General features: G+C 41.1%; 1 protein-coding gene across 4 annotated transcripts in view; it reads right to left on the bottom strand.

Annotated features, from left to right (window-relative positions):
• Positions 1-8,598: 8,598 nt before the first annotated feature.
• Positions 8,599-22,664, bottom strand: part of DCAF17 (DDB1 and CUL4 associated factor 17) — a 38,729-nt gene continuing 24,663 nt past the window's right edge. For 3 of the 4 annotated variants that reach the window (XM_073305815.1, XM_073305813.1, XM_073305814.1), the window contains 5 exons: positions 20,617-20,726; positions 15,859-15,946; positions 12,933-13,016; positions 9,923-10,078; positions 8,599-9,228 (listed from right to left, as the gene is read on the bottom strand). In XM_073305815.1, the coding sequence (XP_073161916.1) occupies positions 9,049-9,228; positions 9,923-10,078; positions 12,933-13,016; positions 15,859-15,946; positions 20,617-20,726 (618 nt within the window). In that variant the 3' untranslated portion in view covers positions 8,599-9,048. Of the gene's footprint in view, positions 9,229-9,922; positions 10,079-10,582; positions 13,017-15,858; positions 15,947-20,616; positions 20,727-22,664 lie in introns of those variants that run through there. The other variant, XR_012154288.1, reaches the window with a different exon arrangement.

The raw sequence follows: 22,664 nt of genomic DNA, 5'->3' as shown, positions 1-22,664 counted from the left end.
TTCTGGCCCACAGGCCAGATGTGACCTGATTTCATATATCTATTCAGACTTCACTTTAGTTTGAGATGGCACAGCAATTTGGCCTCACCAACAGCAGCAACCAAAGAAGTGCTTTAGTGCTTTTTATATTGAATCTGTTGGAAATGAAAATAGATCAGGACTGAATGCAGACCAAAACTGGGCTCAATGACAGTGGCTCAATACATGTCACCTTCCTCTTGTGGCTGTATATTGTGTTTCAGAATCTAACCTGAAATGAATTGCAGCTGTCCATACACAGGACTTTAGCCATTTACATTTGGTTCACATATAAGATTATTTTTGCAATCATAAAGGCTATTTTTTTTTCTTTAAAATGGAAATTTGTTATTGGATTTAACTGGGGTTCTGCACAGGTGCAGAAGCCCATGCAATCAGATTCCATTGGTGGACTGGGGACTATAAATATTGATAGGCTCTAATCCTCCAGTGGATCTCACCCAGACTACAGCTAGGATTGTGAGTATGTTAACAGTTATGGGGTTGGTCACCTTAACCAGTTGTGTTGTAAGATACACAGTTGGTGTGTGAAAATAGAATGATTTCTTCCATCACAACTGTATTTTTATGTCCACACCCAGCTCTCCGCCTCTTTTTAGCAGTTCATGCTAGGACTTTCTGGGCATATCTCTCATAATGCCCTATCAGCTGCTGCCAGTCCCATGGCCTATGTGTAATTCAGCAACACTCCTTCTTTCTACCTAGGATTATATGATTTCTTACATAAAGCCCATGATCTTCTTCCAAGGGAGTCACAGAGACCTTGGTATCAGAGACCTTTTTGTCACTGATAATTGCATCCTCCAGCTTCTGAATTTTGATGCGTGACATACTGGAGGAAGAGCAGAGCAGAAATGGTAACAATATCCAGAACATTCTGAGGTGGTACCTGAAAAGAAGACAAGGAGATATGTATAGAATTGGGTTCATCTACATGCTGAACTGAATTGTGAGGAGTGCTGACTTTGAGCCAGATCAGGCTCTAGCCACTGGTGGGACAATGTTGTGACTCCTGGACTGACAGTGACTAGCTGAGACAGCTGTGGTTGACATTCCTTACAAAGGCTTAGCTTACACTATAAAATTATGCATTTGACAGCTGTTGCCCCTGGTGACAAGAGAGGTGTCTTAGGCATCTGGGAACGAGCACCAACACATACTAAGGCTCCTTGGCATGTAGAAGACCACATAGGAGTGGAGTGCAATGAAGTAAATGCTGTAGACTTGTGTGATCAAGGTTACGAGTGATCCTGAAATAATGGATGACTTTGAACAATGCTGAAGCTTTCCAGACTGTACTGGAATCATTCAGGGAACTCATTTTCCAATTCTTTGTTACCCTAATCAGATTCAGAATTCTACAACTGAAAGTCTTACCACTCATTGATCAGGCAAGCTGTGGTGGGCTACAGAGGGCATGTCATAACCATACAGCTAAGGGTAGCCTAGAATTCCTTCTTACCTGTAAGGGGTTAAGAAGCTCAAATAACCTGGTTGGCACCTGACCAAAAGGACCAATGGGGAAAGAAGATACTTTCAAATCTGGGGAGGGGGAGGCTTGTGTGTGTGTGTGTGTGTGTGTGTGTGTGTGTGTGTGTGTGTGTGTGTGTGTGTGTGTGTGTGTGTGTGTGTGTGTGTGTGTGTGTGTTCTCTTGGGAAGCAGAGAAGTATCAGGTCAGAAAACTCCTTCTCCTATAAACCAATCCTGAACCAGTCTCTAATATTACAAAAATAGTAAGTAAAGCCAGGTAAGGCGTGTTAGATTATTTTTGTTTTAGCTTGTGAATTTTCCCTCTGCTAGAAGGTTTATTCCTGTTTTTTGTAACTTTGAACTAAGCCTAGAGGGAGTTCTTCTGTGTTTGTGAATCTTTTGTTACCCTGTAAAGTTATCTTCCATCCTGATTTTACAGAGGTGATTCTTTTACCTTTTCTTTAAATAAAATTCTTCTTTTAAGAACCTGATTGATTTTCAGTGTCCTAAAACCCAGTGGGTGTTTATCTGTGCTCACTTTGTAACCAGTTGGTTAGGATACTATTCTCAAGCCTCCCCAGGAAAGGGGTATAAGGGCTTGGGGGGATATTTTGGGGGAGATAGGGCTCCAAGTGGCCCTCCCTGAATGTTTGTTTAAATCACTTGGTGGTGGCAGCATACCGTCCAAGAACAAAAGGTATTTGTGCCTTGGGGAATTTTTACCCTAAGCTGGTAGAAATAATCTTAGGGGGTCGTTCATGCGGGTCCCCACACCTTTACCCCAGAGTTCAGAGTGGGGAGGGAACCATGACATAGAATTCTACATACCACTCATTGATCAGGCAAGCTGTGGTGGACTACAGAGGGCGTTTCATGGATGCAAACACTGGATGGTTTGGCAAGGTTCATCATGCTAGAATATTATATTTAATAATTCAAGCTTGTACAGGAAGGGATATGCAAGAATACCTTTTCATTTCACACCAGAGATATCAGCGCTGCTGCTGTGCCAGCTGTGATTAACAAGGACCTTGCACTCCCTTTGTTACTCTGAGGAAAATTATGGGGATATTAACAAATGGTAATTTGACGACTGCCTTTGTCACGTTGAACTGGTGGTCGAGTGTGCTTTTGGAATACTGAAAGGGCAGTAGAAATGCCTATTGAAGCAAAATGACATTGACCCAAAGTACATCACTGCAACCATTGCTACTTTCTGTGTATATTCCCTAATGTGTGACTAGGAGACAGAGCTTTACATGAACACACAGGGTTGTTGTGGCCTGACAGTGCTCATTTTCGCAGGCCACATGTGAGCTGGGAGCTGCATGACTACTACTGCTGGTCATGTAGTGCAGGTGAGCATAATAAGGGCTGCTCTGTGCCAGGCTGTTGCTCAGGTGAACACTGAGGGAAGGGGAGAGGAAGAGGAAAAGAAGAGTACTCTCCATGTATCTGTGCTTCTGTCATATACTCTGAACGAGTCTGCCTTGTTTTAGTCTGGTTTGACATCATTCTATCGTATGTACTAAAGCGAAGTTATATGAAGGCAAATTTTATGGCAGAACATGTTTTAATAAAACAGTAATGGATGAATGTCTCATTCTGGGGTGCAATCCATACTAGTGGGGGTTTGTGTCACTACTTGCCCTGTAACTCTGAATGCCTTAAAATGCTTTGCTGTTGTCGTTCCCTGTCTGGATGCTCCCAACCAGCGTATAAGCATGCAGTGAGTGTCTGTGTTTTATGCAGCTGTCACTCGGCAACTCTGATTCCAGCAGCCTGCTTGTTGCACCCCAATCACACTCTGACATACACTAGCTCTGGCTGCACCAGGTGAGATGACCCCAACAGCTCTCAGTTCCAGAATTTTCCAGAACCATCTGCTGTGCAATGTCCAGCTCTCTCTTGATCCTTCACAGCGATATTTGTTAGTTCATTTAAAGATGGAACACCCAGCAGCTTGCCACATTAACTGGAGTAAACATTCACTTTAAATCATACACAGCACTGGATTGGTTTATTAAAAGTAAAACAAGTTTATTAACGAAGAGAGAGATTTTAAGTGAGTTCAAGTATAAAGGATAGAGTTGGAAACGGATACAAGCAAATAAAAGTGGAAAAACAAGTCAGTCTTTAAGAAGTAACAAAACTAGTCTTGGTTCAAGGGATGATTCTCATCTTACTACCTTCCAGCAAGATGGCTGACTAACCCCTCTGGTCAGTATCTCCTACAAAGTCCTAAGTGCTCAGTTCCTTTGTTTTCTTAGATGAACTAAAACTTGGGGTTCTTTGTCCCTTTCCTTTATGGTCGAGTGAACCTTTGAAATAGATTCTTCTGAAGGTTACCCCCCTAACCTAAACTTCATTCAAGGTGTTAGGAAGGCAACATAGAGTCTGGTGGTGAAAGTTCCTTGCTGGTTTCTTACCCACTGGTGTTTGCTAAATTGCAAATTGATGTTTCCTGCAGCATTCTCCCCTGCTGTCTTGATGGTCCTGTTTTATCTTCTATGTAAATTGCAGGCCCATTTTCTCTGGAAATATCTTCAAGGTCACAAAACCACCTTCCTTTGTCTGTCAGCAGACAGACTTTAATAACATAACTTTCAATATGTTTGAAATTTTGAATTTGTCCTCTGTACACCACACAATAATATTAATGATCAGTATGTTATTAGCGCTCTATTGGTATCTTATATGCCACCTTTTACATACAGGTTATCACATCTGTGAATTGGCGTACATTCAACTGATCAGGCCAGCTGAAACTCACTACCAGATACCAGTGAGCCCTTTGGCATTCGGATGCTGTTAGATCACAATAATGTTTTTGAAATGATAAATTGATCCAAATTGATAAACAGAAGTGCAAATGTTCTGCTTACTTGTTGTTAATGGACAATAGTTCCTGTCCCTGTACACACAGTACTCATGCAAAGCAAGTCTGAGATTCTGAGACAGATGGGGGCTATTTGGGAAGAGTAGAAATTTGAATCATTACTGTTGTACATGTTTTGGTGCTAATTGAAGATGGGAGTGAAATGTATTTGAGGTCCTCTTTTTGATCTGATAGTGAATGATAATTCTCTCTTCACTTGAAGAAAAGCTATACTATGTGAACAGAGCCTAACTGGTGAAACTTGCAGTGGACTGAGAGTGGTGTATGGCCCTAATTTTATAGCATTGGTCCATGGATCCTAACTTAAAATGAAGCCTTTCATAGAATGAGTCCAGTGATGCATCATTTTCATCACACACATCTAACAATTTAGAAAACTGAGTTTCTTCCCACATTTCAGAAGATTTCATCTGCATAACAAGACAACTGATTTAGTAGGATATTACAAGCCTGCAATGGCTTTAAAAAAAATCAGTCTTTGGAAAGTGTCACAAACCCATGCACACTTCAACAGATCTTCAGATCAATAGCTGACTCCACTGTACAATGTATAATAGGCTGATGAAGACTTTAAAATTGGAAATAGAAATTTCTCATTCAGGGAAGAAGTGCTTTGACCACTCAAGTACTGATTACAAAACACCACTTTGGAAAACAAAAAGTGAAAAAAAGTGTCAAGAAAAGGTTGAGTGGGGTTTTTTTAGATAACAGTAGCAACTCTGCAGATCTGCCATAAGATTGCCAGGGAGACAGATTCAATACCAGCTCTGCCCAACTGGCACTTTGAGGAAGTTCCTGTGTGTCTCTGCCTTTATTGCTTCCTGCCAAATCTAGTTGTTCAAGGTTGCATGGGGCAGTAATGCAATGTGTAGTGTGCCCTTCTGATGATGAAATAGTCCATTGCTAATCAACTCTAAAACCAATAAGGGGGAAGAGACTTACATTTTGGGGTTTTTAAATCCTCCTTGTGTAACTCTTAATTGCCATGGTCAGAGACGCAAGTCTTCTGGGTACCTGGAGATTGGTCTACTGCCTACAAAATATCTTTTTAGTTTTTCTTTCCTTCAGTCCACGTGACATTTTTCCCGGTCTCACTAATGACTCTTATTACTTCCCATTGGCTTCCACTGAGATAGTTTAGCATCTTGCAGGATTGCTCTGTCTATATTGATACTGCTACAATTTCAGAATAGAGCCCAGTTATTATTGATTAAAATTCTATTCTATAAAGGTTCTTATACTGCATTCATCACTGTAGTATCTGAGCACCTTCAAGTAGTGCATTAAATGATGTAACAAACATCTGTCACATGTGGTTCATCCTCTTATCCTCTCCTCAGGAAAGAATTGTGTGTGCGGTGTAGTGTTTTTGTTTTGGTAGATTTTGTTTAAAATATCTACAAGATGCTGTGTGTTTATATTAGAGAAGACAAGTTGAAGTGTGCCTTGCACGTGGAGTGCAAGGTGCTGAGGTTTATGGTGGTCCTTACATCCTGTGGGAATTCGTTCCACAGCATGGATCAGACCCTGAGGAAAGACCTGTTTCCTGCAGAGGAGCTTTGTCCTTGTGGTTGGCGGTTCCACTGTGCCCAAGTAGTGGATTTGTCAACCACGGTCCTTATCCTGGATCTGTAGGTGGTCTCAACTACTTTCACATTCAAAAGACCCTGAACTTCTTCTACATGTAACATAAGCACGGTCTTTCTGGACCAGTTTTATATTGGATAATAAAGTACAAAATATCCACCAAAACAGCCTAGGTTTGGGGTGCAGTTTGGGGTGCAGGTTTGGGGTGCAGGGTGCAGTTGTATTTTGAATTTTTAAATATTTGTTGGGTTCAGATTCATATTGCTTAAATCTTCTGTTTTTATATACAACATTAATGTCCCTAACAAATGACTCTTTAAAATTGAATTAAAAAGGTGACATATGGATTCCAATACTAGATAGTATCAATACAAACATATTGTTTGTGCATCCAAAATAATGATGTAGAAATGGGAATAAAGAGTATTATTAAAACCAAGTGCGTGGCATTTCTCCCCAAAGTATATATGTTCTAGACATGAAATTGGTTAACAGAAAGAAGAGGTGGGAGGACAAGAAAAGAATGGAGGAGCTTGAAGTATGTAGGGTTTGTAGAGAAGTGGATAGGCCAGGCATTCTAAGGGAAGATGATTAGAAAAAAGTGAGAGGTGAAAGGAAGTGTGAAGGTTATCAGATGAAGAATTATTGGGTTGAATTGTTTGGAACCAATAATATACAGAAGCACTTCTTGGGATTGGAAAGGCCCAGGTTGCCTCTCTGCTTGAGAGTAATTTTGTCCATGGTAAGTGTTGATGCCAATTCTGTTTTCCAGTGTCTTTGTAAAAATTTCTTTTGCTGATATAAAAACAGGGCTATGAGAACACTTTTTTGAATAAGAAGGTGGTTTGGGGTTGTCTTCATTGTGACTGAGAAGGCAGAATCTTAGCAAAGGGAAGAATGGGTACTGAGTTAGAGATAATTGTTGAAAGTATCTGGCTTTTGTTCAGTTATATAATTACAGCACAAAAAGCTGCCTGGTTAAGGATTGGGCTCTAGATAAGCACTTTATGCTTCACCCTATCCATCCCATCTGTCCTATATAGCACCAGATACTGTCCACTGACTAGGCAGGACACTGGACTGGCTGGCTCAAAGCCCTGAAACTGTAGGGCGAATGTTTTTTCCTTATTACTGCTCAGAATGTTTCCACATCACAACTTGGTGGTGAGAGCGCAGTTGATAACTGATAATTTGACCCCAAACTAAGTGATTATAATAAAGTAGTACTTTTAAACCATTTTAGATTAAGGGTATCAAACTAATGCCATGTAATAAGGCAGAATTACATTGTTAATTATGATGTATGGTGCAGGGAATACATCAGGACTATATACTGTCCACAGGGGATCTCCCACTGATGGCAGGGGGAGGCTTATAGAAAGATCAAGGATAAAATTATGGTTGGGGTGCTTGGAACAATTTTTATAGTGGGGGTGCTGAGAGCCATTAAACGAAACTGTAAACCCTGAATATAATGGAAACCACTTCAAGCCCTTATGTTAAATAAGACCCTTATGTTTAGTCATTATTAAGGATAAGATTTTGTCATGGAGCTCATGGATTCCATCACTTTCAGAGACCTCTGTGACATTTTCCGCTTTAGCTTCAGCCCCACTGCAGCAGGGCCAGAACTGCTGGGGACTCCTTAGCTATCAGCTGCCAGTGGTGGCAGCGGCCCCGGAGCTGTCTGCCATTAGGGGGCAGGTGGGACTGGAGCTGTCAATCCCTCCCTCCTTCCCCCCCATTATTTTTAGTAAGTCGCAGACAGGTCACAGGCTTCCAAAATTTTTTGTTTATTGCCCGTGACCTGTTCGTGGCTTTTACTGAAAATAACTGTGACAAAATCTTAACCTTAGTTATTATTGGTTGTGTCTTATTGTAACATTTAGTATCAGAGGGAAAAATAAGCTCAGTTTTTTATGACCACTGCTATTTCTCTGTTTCCCATCCTTCCCCATTCTCCTCTCTCTTTTATTCCTCCCTCTTTGTCTCTCTTCTTTTCTTCCACCATCTGCATTTCATTCCTGATAGAAACTCACAGTATCCACTGCCACTTGCTGTATGCTCAAGCCCTTCCTCATTCCATCTGCTAAAATGATCATCAATAAAATAGATAATGCTTAATCTGACGTATAATTATCAGGATTGAGAATTAACACTCCTGAGAGATGACTTAGGGGAGGGGAGTTCACTTCTCCCAGAGCCACTATTTTAGGGTGTTTGTGGCTCATATTTGGAAAGCTTTTGTTGCAGTCATGAGGCCGAGACACTTGCTGTTTTTTAGAAAGGAATGCTTACATTCTGCATAATCTCAATATGCCACACGGGATACAGCAGTGCATCAAAGAGGCTTGGTGTTTGACGCCTCTGGCTCAGATTTAAAAATTTCTGGACTGTGACATAGGAAGAGATCATCAAATTGGTGGGTTTCACAAAGAGGGAAGGAAGGAAGGATAAGTAGGTTAGGTTAATTACTAGACACGTCATTTAAAAAAAAACCCTTAAGTGTTTTTACACTGTCAAGTAGGATTCACAGCAGGTCATGGTTCCCTCATGTCTAAATAGCTTGATGACAACTCTGCCATTTTGATTCTATATATAATTTTATCCTAAAATTTTTATTTACTACAATATAGACTAATTAAAAGAAAGTTGCAAGAGAAGATCTAAGCATAAGTAAAAGTATGGATGTCAGTAAGTTCAAGTCCTTATGCCTGATACCCAGTATTTAAATCAGGTTGGTTGGTGGACAAGGGCAATAAATATGATCATTATTTGTGTTACAATATCATAATCAGTAGCCATAATCAATAGCAAAAGTAAAAGGCAAATAAATGAAGTTAAATTCTGGTCTATGAAAATATATACAATGACTATCTTCATATGCAAAAGAGAAATTAAAAAACCCTGACAATACAAATATTTAAGCTGAAAATATACATTTTAACACACAGTGGTTGAAACATAATATTTGACTAGTCCAAAGAGACAAAGTCTGTGGATATTGTGTACAGTGAAGCCTATGCAGAAGGTCTTTCTCTCTTAAAAACGTTCAAAAATTCTCTCCCCTTTTTTTACAGAAACCTTTCTCCGCTTTTTCAAGGCTTGAATGTTCATCTTCCTCTGCACTATCACAGAACATTTGGTAAAGATAACAGATGAAGATCCTGTTAGGCTTTTGTTCTATATGTAACACAATGTCTCTGTCAAAGTAAACTTCGTGATTGTAAGTCTGCAATGAGAAAATAATTTTGAATGACCGCTTCATTTCCCAGAGGCTGGTGTAAGTACCATGTAAATAAGACTTCCCTAGAACTGATTAAAAAATTACAGCAGAACACTGTTCATTTTCCTAGTACACATAACACAAGCATATATGGATAATTGGTCTTTCAGATAAAGCAAGGACAGTGTTTAGAAACCATGGTCCACATCTTCAAAGGTATTTAGGAACCCAACTCCCATTAAAATAAATAGCAGTTAGGTGTCTAAATACCTAAATTCCCATACAGTTAGGCCCATACTTAATTTTGTGCACATTAGAAGTTCCACTGCCATCTGTCGGACTGCTCAAAGGTTATAAAGTTAAGCACACATACAAGTGTTTGTGGGATCAAGGCTTAGATTGATAAGCATTTTATAACTGTCAAAAGATACATTTTTCAATGCAACTGATGCACATTGAGGGAAATCCTGATTTAAGATTATGGGGATTTTCAGATAAATGAACTACTGTATCACAGAATACTTGGAAATTCAATAAAGTAATTTTTGCCACAGATACTATACATGGGAATTGCCAGTGGGAGTTGTATTGTACATCTGACTCAAAAATTTGAACAGAACAGTTACTTGGATGCAAAGCAGTGTGTCAAGTGGATACAGGGGAATGTTAATGTAAACTGAATTCAGTGGATTATACTCACCACATCCCAAGACTCCACTAAAGGAATACTCTTAAGTAGAATCCCATGTTCATTACAGTGAAAGTCAAGGTGAGCTTTCCCATCAGCTCCTATCTGAGTAACTGCCACAACAGATAACAAATCCAGCTCATCTTCATAGTCCACAATTTTGAAAGTCTTATGAAAAAACAAAATCTCAAATTGACCAGTTAATAAATAGACTTTTACAGTTATTTTAAAAAAAACTTTACATATTTTTTTTCAGAAGGGGAAAGGAAAGAAATGGAAGGTATCCCAGTTCACAGATCTGCTATCATTCATCAGGAAAATCTTTGCCATCCAGATAGTAAGCTATAGGCATCTTTCCAACCACAAACTATTCAGTGCATTTCAGCAGAGCCCCCGTATGAGGGGGAGAAGAGAAAATAAGGTCCTGTACTGTCTCAGTGCATGAGTGTAAGGGTTTTACATACACCATATAGGAAATGTAAAACAGAATACTGTAAACAACAAGAGGGAGAGGAAGTAAGGCATCACTTCACTTCAGTGCCCTTTGCTTATACACATTAGCAGCAGTATGACTTAAACCTGTTGTCAACATCTAGGCCGTGAGATTTGAGAAATTTACGAGGGTAATATAAATCACAAAAACTCCTGTATCCTCTCTTTAAAGTTACATACCTCTACATCCATACACAGTCAGCAGCTCCAGTTTATGATGGGGGAAGGACGGGTTTAGACAAGCTGTTATCAACACATGTGAGTAAGCATGGTCTACACCGCTATTTTTGGAGTGCTACTGCAAGTCTGCAGACCAGGCTGGGAGGCTGGCTCCTGGTTGCCGCGGAGACATACGCTAAATGACTCTTTTGCTCTTCTCCTGTCTACATCCAAGGAAATGTATTTTCCACATAGTTCAGAGCATAAAGCTCAATACCAGGAACAAAATCTGTGGAGTTCTGACTACTGAAGTGTCTTCTTTGTAATTGTTATTCTGTTGATTATAAATGAATATACATTAACTCCAAGCTTTAAGGGCTATGTAAAAACATACCCTGTTTTCACTGAGCTGGTATCCATTTCCATGGCAACAAGAGTGGAAATGGTTGCCAGAAATTGAGGCATTAGAATTCTCATTTCAGTGTGAATATCAGCTGAGTCCTAGCTGAGAGCTAAAAAAATGTTTTTCAAACACTACATGAAGACCTTAGCAATGTAGTGTTTTTACTTTGAAAATATTCAATTAAAAAAAACACCTTAAATAATTTCCCTGCAATTTACCAAGATGGTTGAATAACTCCTCTAGTCAGGATCTATTGGCATCAAAATTTAAGGTAGGCTAACCTGACCAAAGAGTGGTGAACTATGCAGTTACATGGGTACCTAAACACTCAGAACTTTAATTGGCCAGTTAGATGCTTCAGACCTCTTTTCATAACAGTGTAGCCTAAACTATCCAAATGTTATTCATCTGATAACCCATGTTATCTAACTAATAGCATATAGGGTCCTGTCTTTAACTGTGGATATAACAGTCGTATTTTAGAAAAGCGCTGTTCAGATAACTGGAGAAAGTCTTCTGGCTCATTCCTTACTTACCTTTGTGGGGTTGGGAAGAGAAGACTAGGAAGAAGGGAGGTTTAGCTGAAGCACTTTAGCTAGAATGATCTAGCAAAAAGTCTTACATTGAATCCTGGGGGATTCAACCACTAGTCTCACTCTCCCTTCCGCCGCTCCCCCACCCTCCCTGTTTTTAATGGCTGCATTACTTAGGAGTGGCAAAGTCACAGCAGGCCTGAACATTCTTCTAGTCTTCAAGACTATAATGTATTTATATCCAGGGTAAAATAAAATGAATACAAACAAACAAAATGAAAAAGAAGACTATGTGAAGATTTTCACCTCTTTTTCTGCACTTCAAGACTATGAGCAGGGGGTGCGGGAAACAAGCTCCAGCCTAGTGAACTAGTAATTCCCATACTAGTTTCTTGTCCAAGTTGAAACAAAATGCAAAGACTGAGTAAATGAAACACAGAAGAAATAAAACTGGAAAGAAATCAGCAAGCAGGAAGGATACATCATGGTTAATCTGAGGATCTGGATCAGACCTGCTCTGTAGCGTTCTAGCACACTTATCATATTCCAGTTAACCACTGGAATAAATTGCCTAGGGAGGTTGTGGAATCTCCATCACTGGAAATTTTTAAGAGCAGGTTAGACAAACACCAGTCAGGGATGATCTAGATTATATTTAGTCCTGTCATGAGTGAAGGGGACTGGATAGGATGACCTCCTGGGGTCCCTTCTAGTCCTATGATTCTATATAGCCACATTGCAGCTTACACCTGAATTGTGATGTCACAGGAGTTCCCATCACCATCCACTGTTTTTTAAACTGTTCAATTTTATTGAAAACAAAGAAAAATTTCATGAGTGACAAGTGACAGAGTATTTTTGTTCACAGTCAATAATGTATCAGTGTGTGCTCGGTGTTGTACAGAGCAGAGGAAGAGATGGTCCGGTCCCTGGCTTGAGTTCACATACTACAGTAAAGTGGGGAGACAATGTAGTTCAGACACAACACACCAGAGTCTGGGGATCAGACGATCCAGTCTCAAAGCAAAAATATAATTTAAAATTTTGTTTCTTTGTATTTACTGCTGAAAAGTGTCAGTAGAAATGTTTTAAGGCGTGATCTGAATGGTTGTCATTTTTCACATTAAGGATTTGATCTCATACCACTTAAGTCACTAAGTGTTTTGCCATTGATTTCAATGGGAGTAGGATCAGTCCTTACATGAGGAAGACTCTTTCAGGCACCAGTAGCAACAAAGAAGAAGAAAGAGATAAAGATGAGAAGAAAGCAAAGGGAGGGGAATGAAGGCAGCAGAAGTGTGGTGATAAAGAATGAATGTAGAGCTTAATATAGCTAAAAGATCCAGCGACTGCACTTGTAAGGAGAGATATCTCTTGATGTCTCAACTCCTTGGCCAATCTTTTAGTCCTTTTTAGCTCACTGTATCACAGTTACCTCTTGTTCTGGGTCATCATCCAGCACGTTAAAACGCTTTTTCACCACTCGGCCAGAAGCGGTTACAGTTACTGAGTTGTTCGCCTGAGACAGAATTTAAAAAAGGAGAGAGAGAGAGAGAGAGTGTGTCTGCGTGGCAGGTAATAATATAGGATGCGTATACTTTTTTAGTAGTATATTCATTTTATATGAAATTTGGTAACGCTTTTAAATTGGTTGTAAATGGCTGTTTACTTGTAAGTCTTCCTGTCTAGTGTGTGCTGGCAAGTGGGTAATGAAGTCTTACAGTGACATGTGATCATGTCACCTGAACTGGAATCCATCTTTAACCTGGTGCTTTTCCATCTAAAAGAAGGGGTGGGAACCCAGAGAGGGACAAAGGATTCCTGCCTTGTACAAAAGATATATAAGGAGGTGGAATGGAACCAAGGGGGCGGCAGTCATGAGAAATCCCCTAGCTACCACCTGAACTGGAACAAGGGACTGTACCAGGGGAAAGGATTGGGCCCAGACTAGAAAGGAGTCTAGTCTGTGAAAGAAACTTATTGGAACATCTCTGAGGGTGAGGTTTCATCTGTAATCAGTTTCTTACTGTATTAGGTTTAGACTTGCATGTTTTAGTTTTATTTTGCTTGGTAATTTACTTTGTTCTGTCTGTTATTACTTGGAACCACTTAAATCCTACTTTTTATATTTAATAAAATCACTTTTTGCTTATAAATTAATTCAGAGTAAGTAAGTAATTCCTGGGGGAGCAAACAGCTGTGCTTATCTCTTTATCAGTGTTATAGAGGGTGGACAATTTGTGAGTTTACCCTTTATAAGTTTTATACAGAGTAAAACAGATTTATTTGGGGTTTGTATCCCATTGGGACCTGGGTATCTGGGTGCTGGAGACAGGAGCACTTCTTAAACTGTTTTCAGTTAAGCCTGCAGCTTTTGGGGGATGTGGTTCAGACCTGGGTCTGTGTTTGCAGCAGGCTAACGTGTCTGGTTCAACAAGACAGGGTACTGAAGTCCCAAGCTGCCAGGAAAAACGGGAGCAGAGGTACTCTCAGCACGTCAGGTGGCAGTCCCAAGGGGGTCTCTGTGACCCAATCCGTCACAGATGATCCCTGCCATATGGTTGGTGAAGCATTTTAGAATTGTTTGCAGTTAAAACTATATAAATATATAATATAATAAAAGGTAGAAAAGACAGCACTAAACTGCTTTTCCTCCTTTAAAACTATTTTGTTCCCCACTCCCTGCAGAGAAAATAGGAATATTTTTCACATCTTTAAAGATTTCCCCCGCTATCCTGTTCTTCCTCTATTTTATCCCTTGATATGCCAGTGAACCTAATTTCACTGTAGAAATTCTAGCACAAAGATTGTGTAATCTTGTTGATTTAATTATTTTTGTTGATTGGAGTATTTTTTAGTGACTTGAGGTAATTACAGTTTCTACAGAAAAACTGGGTTAGTTAGAAATATTGAAGTCAAGCCAGCAATTTAGGTTCCAATCCTGCACCTGGCTGTGCACAACCACCTTCAAGTTAATTGAGTTGTGCCTATGTGGCCTACATAAATAATCTATCAAGGTACAAATAATAAGGCAGCAATCCAGCTCATATGGAAGACCCTTAATTTAGCAAATAGGTACACTGGTGAGTAAAAGGAGACTTCCAATAAAAAAAATCAAGGGATGCAGCCCCAAGCTCTGGGTATCCTTTAGCTTCTGATTGCCAGAAGCTGGGATTAGATGATGTGGATCAATTGATAATTGCCTGTTCATTCCCTCTGAAGGGTCTGGCACTGCCTGCTGTCAGAAGACAGGATACTGGGCTAGATGGATCATTGATCTGACCCAGTGTGGCTATTCTTGTGTTCTTATTAAACCACCATCTTTACCACATTACTTCTACTTTTTCAAAGTGATTTACAAACATTAATATATTCTTGCAACACTCCTGTGAGGTAGGTGCTATTATCCCCATTACATAGTTGAGAAAATGGGAGCATAGCAGCATTAAGAGCTTGATCCTGAATGTGATGAGTGTCCTCAATTCCCACTGGACATCAATAGGAGTTGAGAATCCTCATCACCTCTCAGAATTGGGCCCTTAGTGTCTTGGCTAAGGAAGGTCACAAGAGAAGGTTGTGGCAGAATTAGAACTCACATCTCTTGATTCCTATTCCCAAGCCAAGATCATCCTCCCTAAACAAAATCCTGGGAAAAGGAAAAGAAAAGGCGTGCACTTGGGGCTACTCCTGCCCCTACTAATGGGAGTTTTACTATTGACATTATGTATATTTTTAAATACACACATTTTTATTTATGGGGGAACTTCAAAAGCAGTGTCAGTGACTGCAAGGGACTCAGTATTCATAAACTATGAAAAACCCTACAAGTTTCTGCTGAAGTAAACTACAGTTCCAAGCTACAGCAGTGTCATCAAAGGTTTTTCACCAACATGCACCAGAGTGGGGTCTGGTCTTTTTAGCATTTCCATTTGATTTTTGTGGTTTGTGTCACAAATGTTTGTTTTCACCAGGCTTGACATTTTTCAGCCATTTGAACTTCATTGCTATCAAATTTGCATACAATTATGACACCTCCTTGCCAAAGCAATCCGTCTCTGTGTGTGTCTTAAGGTTCACACCCCAGGCAACTATTTGCATTGTTCACCACAACAGATGCCAAGAACCTAAAAACTGACAGAAGGTTTCAGTGAGAGACCCCAAAAATATAATTGTCTTTGAAATTCTTCTCACACGGGACTGATGCAAAGACTGCTGAAGTCAAAGTGTCTTTCAGTAGGCTTTGGATCAGGCCCACACCATACACTGATATACATATGCATATGAATCACCTACATATGCTATATAATCGTGCAAAAGTAAAATATATTGTTTGTATTAAGAATTTCCTGCTGTAGTCTCACATTGTTCTGCCTGTTGGCCATGATGACAAAATCTTCTGCAATTTCCTGCTGGTATTTATTATTTTCAATTTCTTTCAGCTTCAAGACTCTTTAAAAAAAAAAAAAAGATATAAAATAAGTCATGTTAAAATCTAACATGCTGTGATTTCTAAAACCAGATGTACTAAAATAGTACAGACAAGTTACAGTCATAACTTCTTTCAAATACAGTACAGGGTAAATATATACCACATTTGAAAGATGTTATTACTGTAACACATTTATCTGTGCAATTTTATTACATCTGATTAGCACATCATTTCTAGAATATACAATATGTTTCCTTATTAAATTCTACTGTTGCTCACATCCACCATGTGGAAGTCTGCACATGTTTCTTCTAGAATTCCTGATGCTGGTTGGTTTATAAATTGTCCAGGTGCTATAGGTTGGTGGTAATTCTTTGGCCTACTACTTCTCAGCCTAAGTTGGAGTCATGTAGGGGAGGACTGGTCATAATTATGTCACTAAACTTTAACATTCCATAATGCATACTACTGAGGCCACTCAATATGCAAGTTTTCCTTTGAGAGAACCTCAGGAATAGCTATGAGTTGCACAGTTGAAATTTGGATCTGACTTCTCCCAAAGTTCAGAAGAGGGCTTAGATATGAGCTTTTAGTTTGGGTCCATTGCTAGTTATCAGTGTTTTACACTTCTTCCTACACGTTTACAAAGCTGTTGAACCAGCTCAGGATCCACTGATGGAAGCAACATATGATTACTAAGACTGTAGTTCTTTCGGGGTGAGATATTTGTGTATTCATTGCCTAGTACAATGATCCTCTAATAGGGCTTTTAGGCACTACCACAAAACAAATAGTGATCACTCCATAACAGAAAATAAGCCATACTAGCCTTTAGAGAACAGTAATTCTCTACAGAAATATGCCGAATTTTATTCATAAAATGAATTATCTTAAAATTTGAAAAATGAGCCACAGTAACGTAACATTTATGGAAAAGGGGAAAATACAGAAGTAGAATTTAGTCTATTTAGTAACCCCCCCTTACAGGAAATAACAGAGTGAAATCTGCCTTTGTTGTTTAGATATTTCCCAAAATAGGCTTCAGAACTACAACCTTGACTATATTTTCCCTCAGACAAAATTTAGTTCTCATCCTGTTTTCAAAATATTTTTAAAATTAAAATGTAGATCAATGTAAATAAAAATGTCTTCTATGATATGAACTACTGTATAATTGTGGGAGGTGACAAAACATTTTGTGCTTCAATGCATGTATGTAACTTTTAAAATACATTCAAGCAACAGAAATTAACCTCCCCAGAAGTATATCTGCAGTGATAATATTAAGTTTGAAAATTTATTTCTTTGGGGGGAGGGAGAAAGCTTTGTTACATCATTTTATAGAGAGCTGAAATTTTAAACTCTAAAAAGTCAAGAAATGATCAATTAAAGTTTCAGAACCAGCACTTATGCAGTCTCCTTAAAATACATCTTCTATTTGGGGGAAAAAATGTATGGAATAAGATGATTGTCATTGGTGTGTATAACAGGGTAGCTGGCCCTTTAAGTGAAAATGGGCTCAGTGCTCCTGTTCCAGTCCAGGTGCTCCAGCTGGGCTAATTAATAGGGTGGGGCAGCACTTGAGGAACTCTAAGAGGCCTGGTGAGAGCCATTGGGCTGTTGGCAGAAGACTCGGAGATGAGAGTTGCCAGAAAGAAGGTGGTTTCTTGGAGAGAGCAGCAAGGGCGGTTTGCTGGTAAGGAGAGGGCTGGGCAGGAGAGGGCTGAAGACCAGAGGAACAGCAGTGGGAAATGCCTGCTGCCGCTAAGCCAGAGAGGCTTACGGGCTGATGTCTCCTTGCCAGAGAGCTGGGTCCCAGACGAACCAGTGGAGAGACTGTGAGAATTCCCCCTAGGAAGAGTGGGTTGTGCCCCAGAAGAAAGGGCTGGGGTGGAGGGTCAGAGGAGGATTCCAGGAGTCCACATCTGGTAGAAGACACCAGGATGGGGAGAATGAAGCCAGGGCTCAAAGATTACTTGAACAGGGTTGATGTGACTATGCTGTGGGACATTTGGTTTGGGACTTTTGCACTGTTTTGGCTAATAAGCTATAGGAGGGACTAGAGAAAAAGCTCATGTGGACTTACTGGGAACTGAAGAGAGAAACTGAGGCAAGGGACCACTAGCAGGGCTGCCTCAAGGAAGGCCGCTTGTTTACAGTGTGTTCAGTTTAATAACCATAATTTTCACTGTTAAAAGAAAGACATTGTTCTGTCCTCTTTCCCGCCCACCCTATCCCAAATCCATTCTCTTGCAGTCTGGGCTTGGGCCTCAGATCTTTTAGCTGAACGGAATGAGGTCTGTATCAGTCTGTCAGTAGAACATGGTAGGAGTATCAGAAAGTGATTGCATGCTCACCATGGTGGGGGAACAGTCTGGGAATATTTGGGCTAGGAAGTAAGGTATCATGGGCTTGTCACTGAGTATTTGAATGTATGCTGAGAAGATGAGACATTCAAATCAAACTGTGCATATTCTAGAGTTGACATCCTAGGATGTACAAAATTTAAAATTGACGGGTCAGGAAGGAGAAGTAAAATGACTGAAAGATGTGCTGGGCTCATTTGTACATCATCTTAAAAGTAGTGGCGGGGATAAAATTTGGCCCAGTTCCACTCTTTTCAGGTGGCACTGGAAGAGCAAATCTGGCCTGATTCCTTACTTGGCTCCCTCAGGTGTTAATTTTCTGCTTACGCTTAAAAGTGCCATTTCAGTGCAAAGCCAAAAAACCTGCAAACTTTGGAATAAAATTCCCATAATGAACTTCGGGGTGAGGTACAGAGAGGAAATCAATGGCAAGCGAGGACTGCAGGACAGTAGAGAAAGGTCAATGGTCTGAATGATAAAGTCAGATTTGTTTTATTTTAACAGGTTAAATCTGCTGGTAGGAAACAGAAAATGCACAGCATTAGTTGATCAAAGCTTATGCACCCAGAAAGGGGTTTGGGTCTCAAAGGTTTATTCTTAAGGCATGTGAATGAACTTGTAATAGTGGAAGCTGGAATTCTTAAAAAGCATCTGGATTGTTACATAGACTAGGAAAATACAAATTAAAGAAATTTTCCTATGTAAGCAAAATCACAGCTATTTTTACTATTTTTTTCAGAGCTATTTCATACACAAGAATTACAGCTTATTCTCTCTAAAGAGCACTATTAAGTATAACTATGGGTTCACTCTTTGTACAGGAGCCTTTCCCAGAATGCTCCTTTTCTGGCAGATGGCCCTTTAGTAGTGCTTTAGACCAGAGGTGGCCAAACTACGGCCTGCGGGACCCTCCTGCCCGGCCCCTGAGCTCCTGGCCCAGGAGGCTCGCTCCCGGCCCCTTCCCCACTGTCCTCCTTCCCCCGCAGCCTCAGCACGCTGTGTCGCCGGCCACAATGCTCTGGGCGGCTGGGCAGCGCAGATGCAGAGTCGCAGCCTGACTCGGTGCTCTGAGCAGCACGGCTGTAGTGCCGCCAGCCACCGGTGCTCCAGGCAGTGCGGTAAGGGGGCAGGTGTGTGTGGATAGCGGGCAGGGGAGTTCGGGGAGGGTGGTCAGGGGGTAGGGGTGTGAATAGGGGTCGGGGCAGTCAGAGGGTGGGGAACAGGGGGGGTTGGATGAGGCAGGGGTCCCGGGGGGGGCAGTCAGGAAGGAGGGGGGGTTTGGATGGGTTAGCGGGGGGTGGTCAGGGGTTCCGGGGGGTGGTCAGGGGACAGGGAGAAGGGGTGGTTGGATGGGGCAGAGGTTCCGGGGGGCAAGTCAGGAATGAGGGAGGGCTGGATGGGGCAGCCAAGGGTGGTCAGGGGACAGGGAGCAGGGGGTGGTGGATGGGGTAGGACTCCCGGGGGCCCATCAGGGGACGGGGTGGGGGTTGGAGGGGCAGGAGTCCCGGGGGAGCAATTGGGGGCGAGAAGCAGGGGGTGGGTCGGATAGGAGGCGGGGGCTAGGCCATGCCTGGCTGTTTGGGGAGACACCGCCTCCCCTAACCAGCCCTCCATACAATTTTTGAAACCCGATGTGGCCCTCAGGCCAAAAAGTTTGCCTGCCCCTGCTCTAGACTCAACCTAGTGTCTAAAAATTAAACCCTGGTTTTTCTGGATTCTTTTATCATCACTAGTAGTAGAGTCTTTGAAAAGAATGTCGCGTTCTGGGAGGATATATAAGGCAGAACTTAATCCAGCTTGTTTTTCCTAATTGCACTGCCTCTCTATTGCTTATAGTACCAAAAAACATGTTAAGAAAACAAGCAAACATATCTGAGATGGAGTCATTTTTATAGTTACAATTGGGATCATAACACCCTAAGGCTGCAAGTGCTGTTAGTCTCATCCCTATTTATCAAGCCAATTGTATTCTCTGGTTATATACACATGCACTCTCTCATGGAAGAGTAAGCGGAGTTCTTTCTACCTCATGTATCATGAAGGATCCAGCTTGCCTGTCTGTAACTGTATATAATGTTAATTATTTAATGTGCAAGTTTATGTGGAGGTCAGAAAAAAAGAGAATTTGTAAAAAAAACTACATGATGTCATTTTTACAGATGTTTTTCTGACACTACACAAATTAACAATGGCATTGCTCCTGGAACTCCATAATTACCCTAACTCTTAGCCATCTCCCAAAATCAGAATGCTAATAAGATGTTATCCTGTAGCCTCTTTAATGAAAACAACAAACTCTGAAAAAAATTAGTGCTCATACTTACTTTATCAAATTTGGTCCCACATGGATTATTCTGCCTGAAGTATCTGGATGGAAATATATCCAGTCGGGTTCTAATGAACAGCACTTCATATCCTGTATGCCATTTTTTGCCTGAAGGTGGAAGAGAAGGCTTTGAATGATTATATTTAGATCTGATTAAACTGGAAAAGCTCAGCTCCCTCCCATCTGCATCTGAGCGTTTACAGTACTGGGTAGAACCATATAGACACTACAAAAAGTTGAAGCAGCAATGGAGCTGAATCAGTAAGGGGAATAAGCAAACCCTTATGGAACACCAAGACTGAAAGAAATTCCATCACACTGGGTTGTAACATTGTTTAGTATCTAATGAACAATGCTTTTAACATGATTAGACCTGTTCCTAGTTCTCCTGAAACTACACGTTGAAAATTAAAGACCTAGCCTGCAAGCACTTCACCAATTCAAAACAAAGTGAGCTTTGACTTGGGATGAGACCTACGAAAAGCTTTTATACAAGCATTGAGGTTTACAACAAACCCAAGACCTGGGCAGGTATGTGGAAAAGCTTACTGAGGTCTGTGAACTTGGGACGGTTTATGATTTCAGCCTCAAACCAGGCAAAATTCAGGCATTTTGGCAGAGTTTTGTTCTGAGTTAATTTGTAACAAACTTTTGTGGGTGTGAACTCACACAAAATAAAGCCAGGGCAAGAGGTTTGCCTGAGACCTGTGAAGCAAAAGCACCACATTTTGTACAGCTGTACTTCACCATGAGGCTGAAGACCTGTATATTCTGATATTAAAAGAGACAGGAAGGAAGGGACATTGGTCTCAACAGACTAAGAGATGGGGACACGCCTAGACGAGAAACTTGGTACTTGAAGAATCCTAAACTGGCAGGCCAATATTATAGACGTGTTTTTAGCCTGAACAAGGAAGCCAAAATAAAGTCTGAAAAAGTGAGCTCATGCAAATGACGAAATGGTGGATAATACAACTTTTTAACAAAGGACACAATTATAAACATAGTGTTCAAAAACATTTTGAAAGAGAAACCACAAAAGGAGGATACGCCTGGGGGGAATTCTGCGCACAATATTTTAAAATTCTGCATATTTTATTTGTCAAAATTATACAATATAATCATACCAGTTTCAATTGTTTTGGTAATTTATTTCAAAATACCTGTCAGCAAGTATGTCTGTAAAATACAGACAACAAAAAAGATTCAGAAAATGTTTTTTGACAAATAGATTCCTTACTAGGCATATTAATGCAGAACTCTGAGTAATTTATTTAAACTACAATACAGAACTGTACTTCTCATACCCCCTCAGAAGCCGTGCAGAGGCTTTGGGGAATTGGGGTAACAGAGGAGCTGAGGGAGAGGGACGTAATTGCTGGGAAGGAGTCTGGTTGTGAACTTGGAGGGTTGTTGGGTGTGAGTGGGAGAAGTATATAACAGATTTTTGAGGGTTCGGGGAGGGACTGTTAGGGAGCCTTCCCCTTGCAGACCCTGGCTGATCCCTAGCCTCTCCTATTCAGTAAGGCACGTATGTCCCTGCCCACATGTGGCCCTGCACCCCCACTCAGCCATCCCCTTCTCCCCCATCCCCGTGTTGCCCTGCACCCACTCAGACAGCCCCCTCACCGTCATCCCTATGTGTCCCTGTACCCCCTCTCTGTCCCAATGGGTCCCTGCACTCCCATTCAGCCATCTCCCTACCCTGTCCGCATGTGTCCTTGCACCCCCACTCCCATTCAGTCCCTGCCCCAGTCTGTCTCCGCACCATTAGCCCTTATGAAGCCCAGTCTGTGATCCCGTCCCCAGAATCCTCATGTGCCCAATGCTGTCCATCCCCCTAGCCACCTAACCTGGCCCCGGAGCAGGCACTGTGAGGAATGCAGCAGCATCTGGGGCTGGCCTGGGAGCGGCTGCTCTGTTCTGGCACCACTGCGGCCCCTGATGGGTGGAAGGCATAACTGCAGCCACATTCCAACAGAATGTATTTCTGCAGGGGAAAAAAATTCTGTGAGGCACATAAATTCAGTATGTGCACAGTGGCGC

This window comes from Lepidochelys kempii, chromosome 11 (genome assembly GCF_965140265.1).
Source record: "Lepidochelys kempii isolate rLepKem1 chromosome 11, rLepKem1.hap2, whole genome shotgun sequence".
NCBI lineage: Eukaryota > Metazoa > Chordata > Testudines > Cheloniidae > Lepidochelys > Lepidochelys kempii.
Note: the sequence above shows the minus strand (reverse complement) of the source record. Positions and strands in the feature narration are given on the sequence as shown.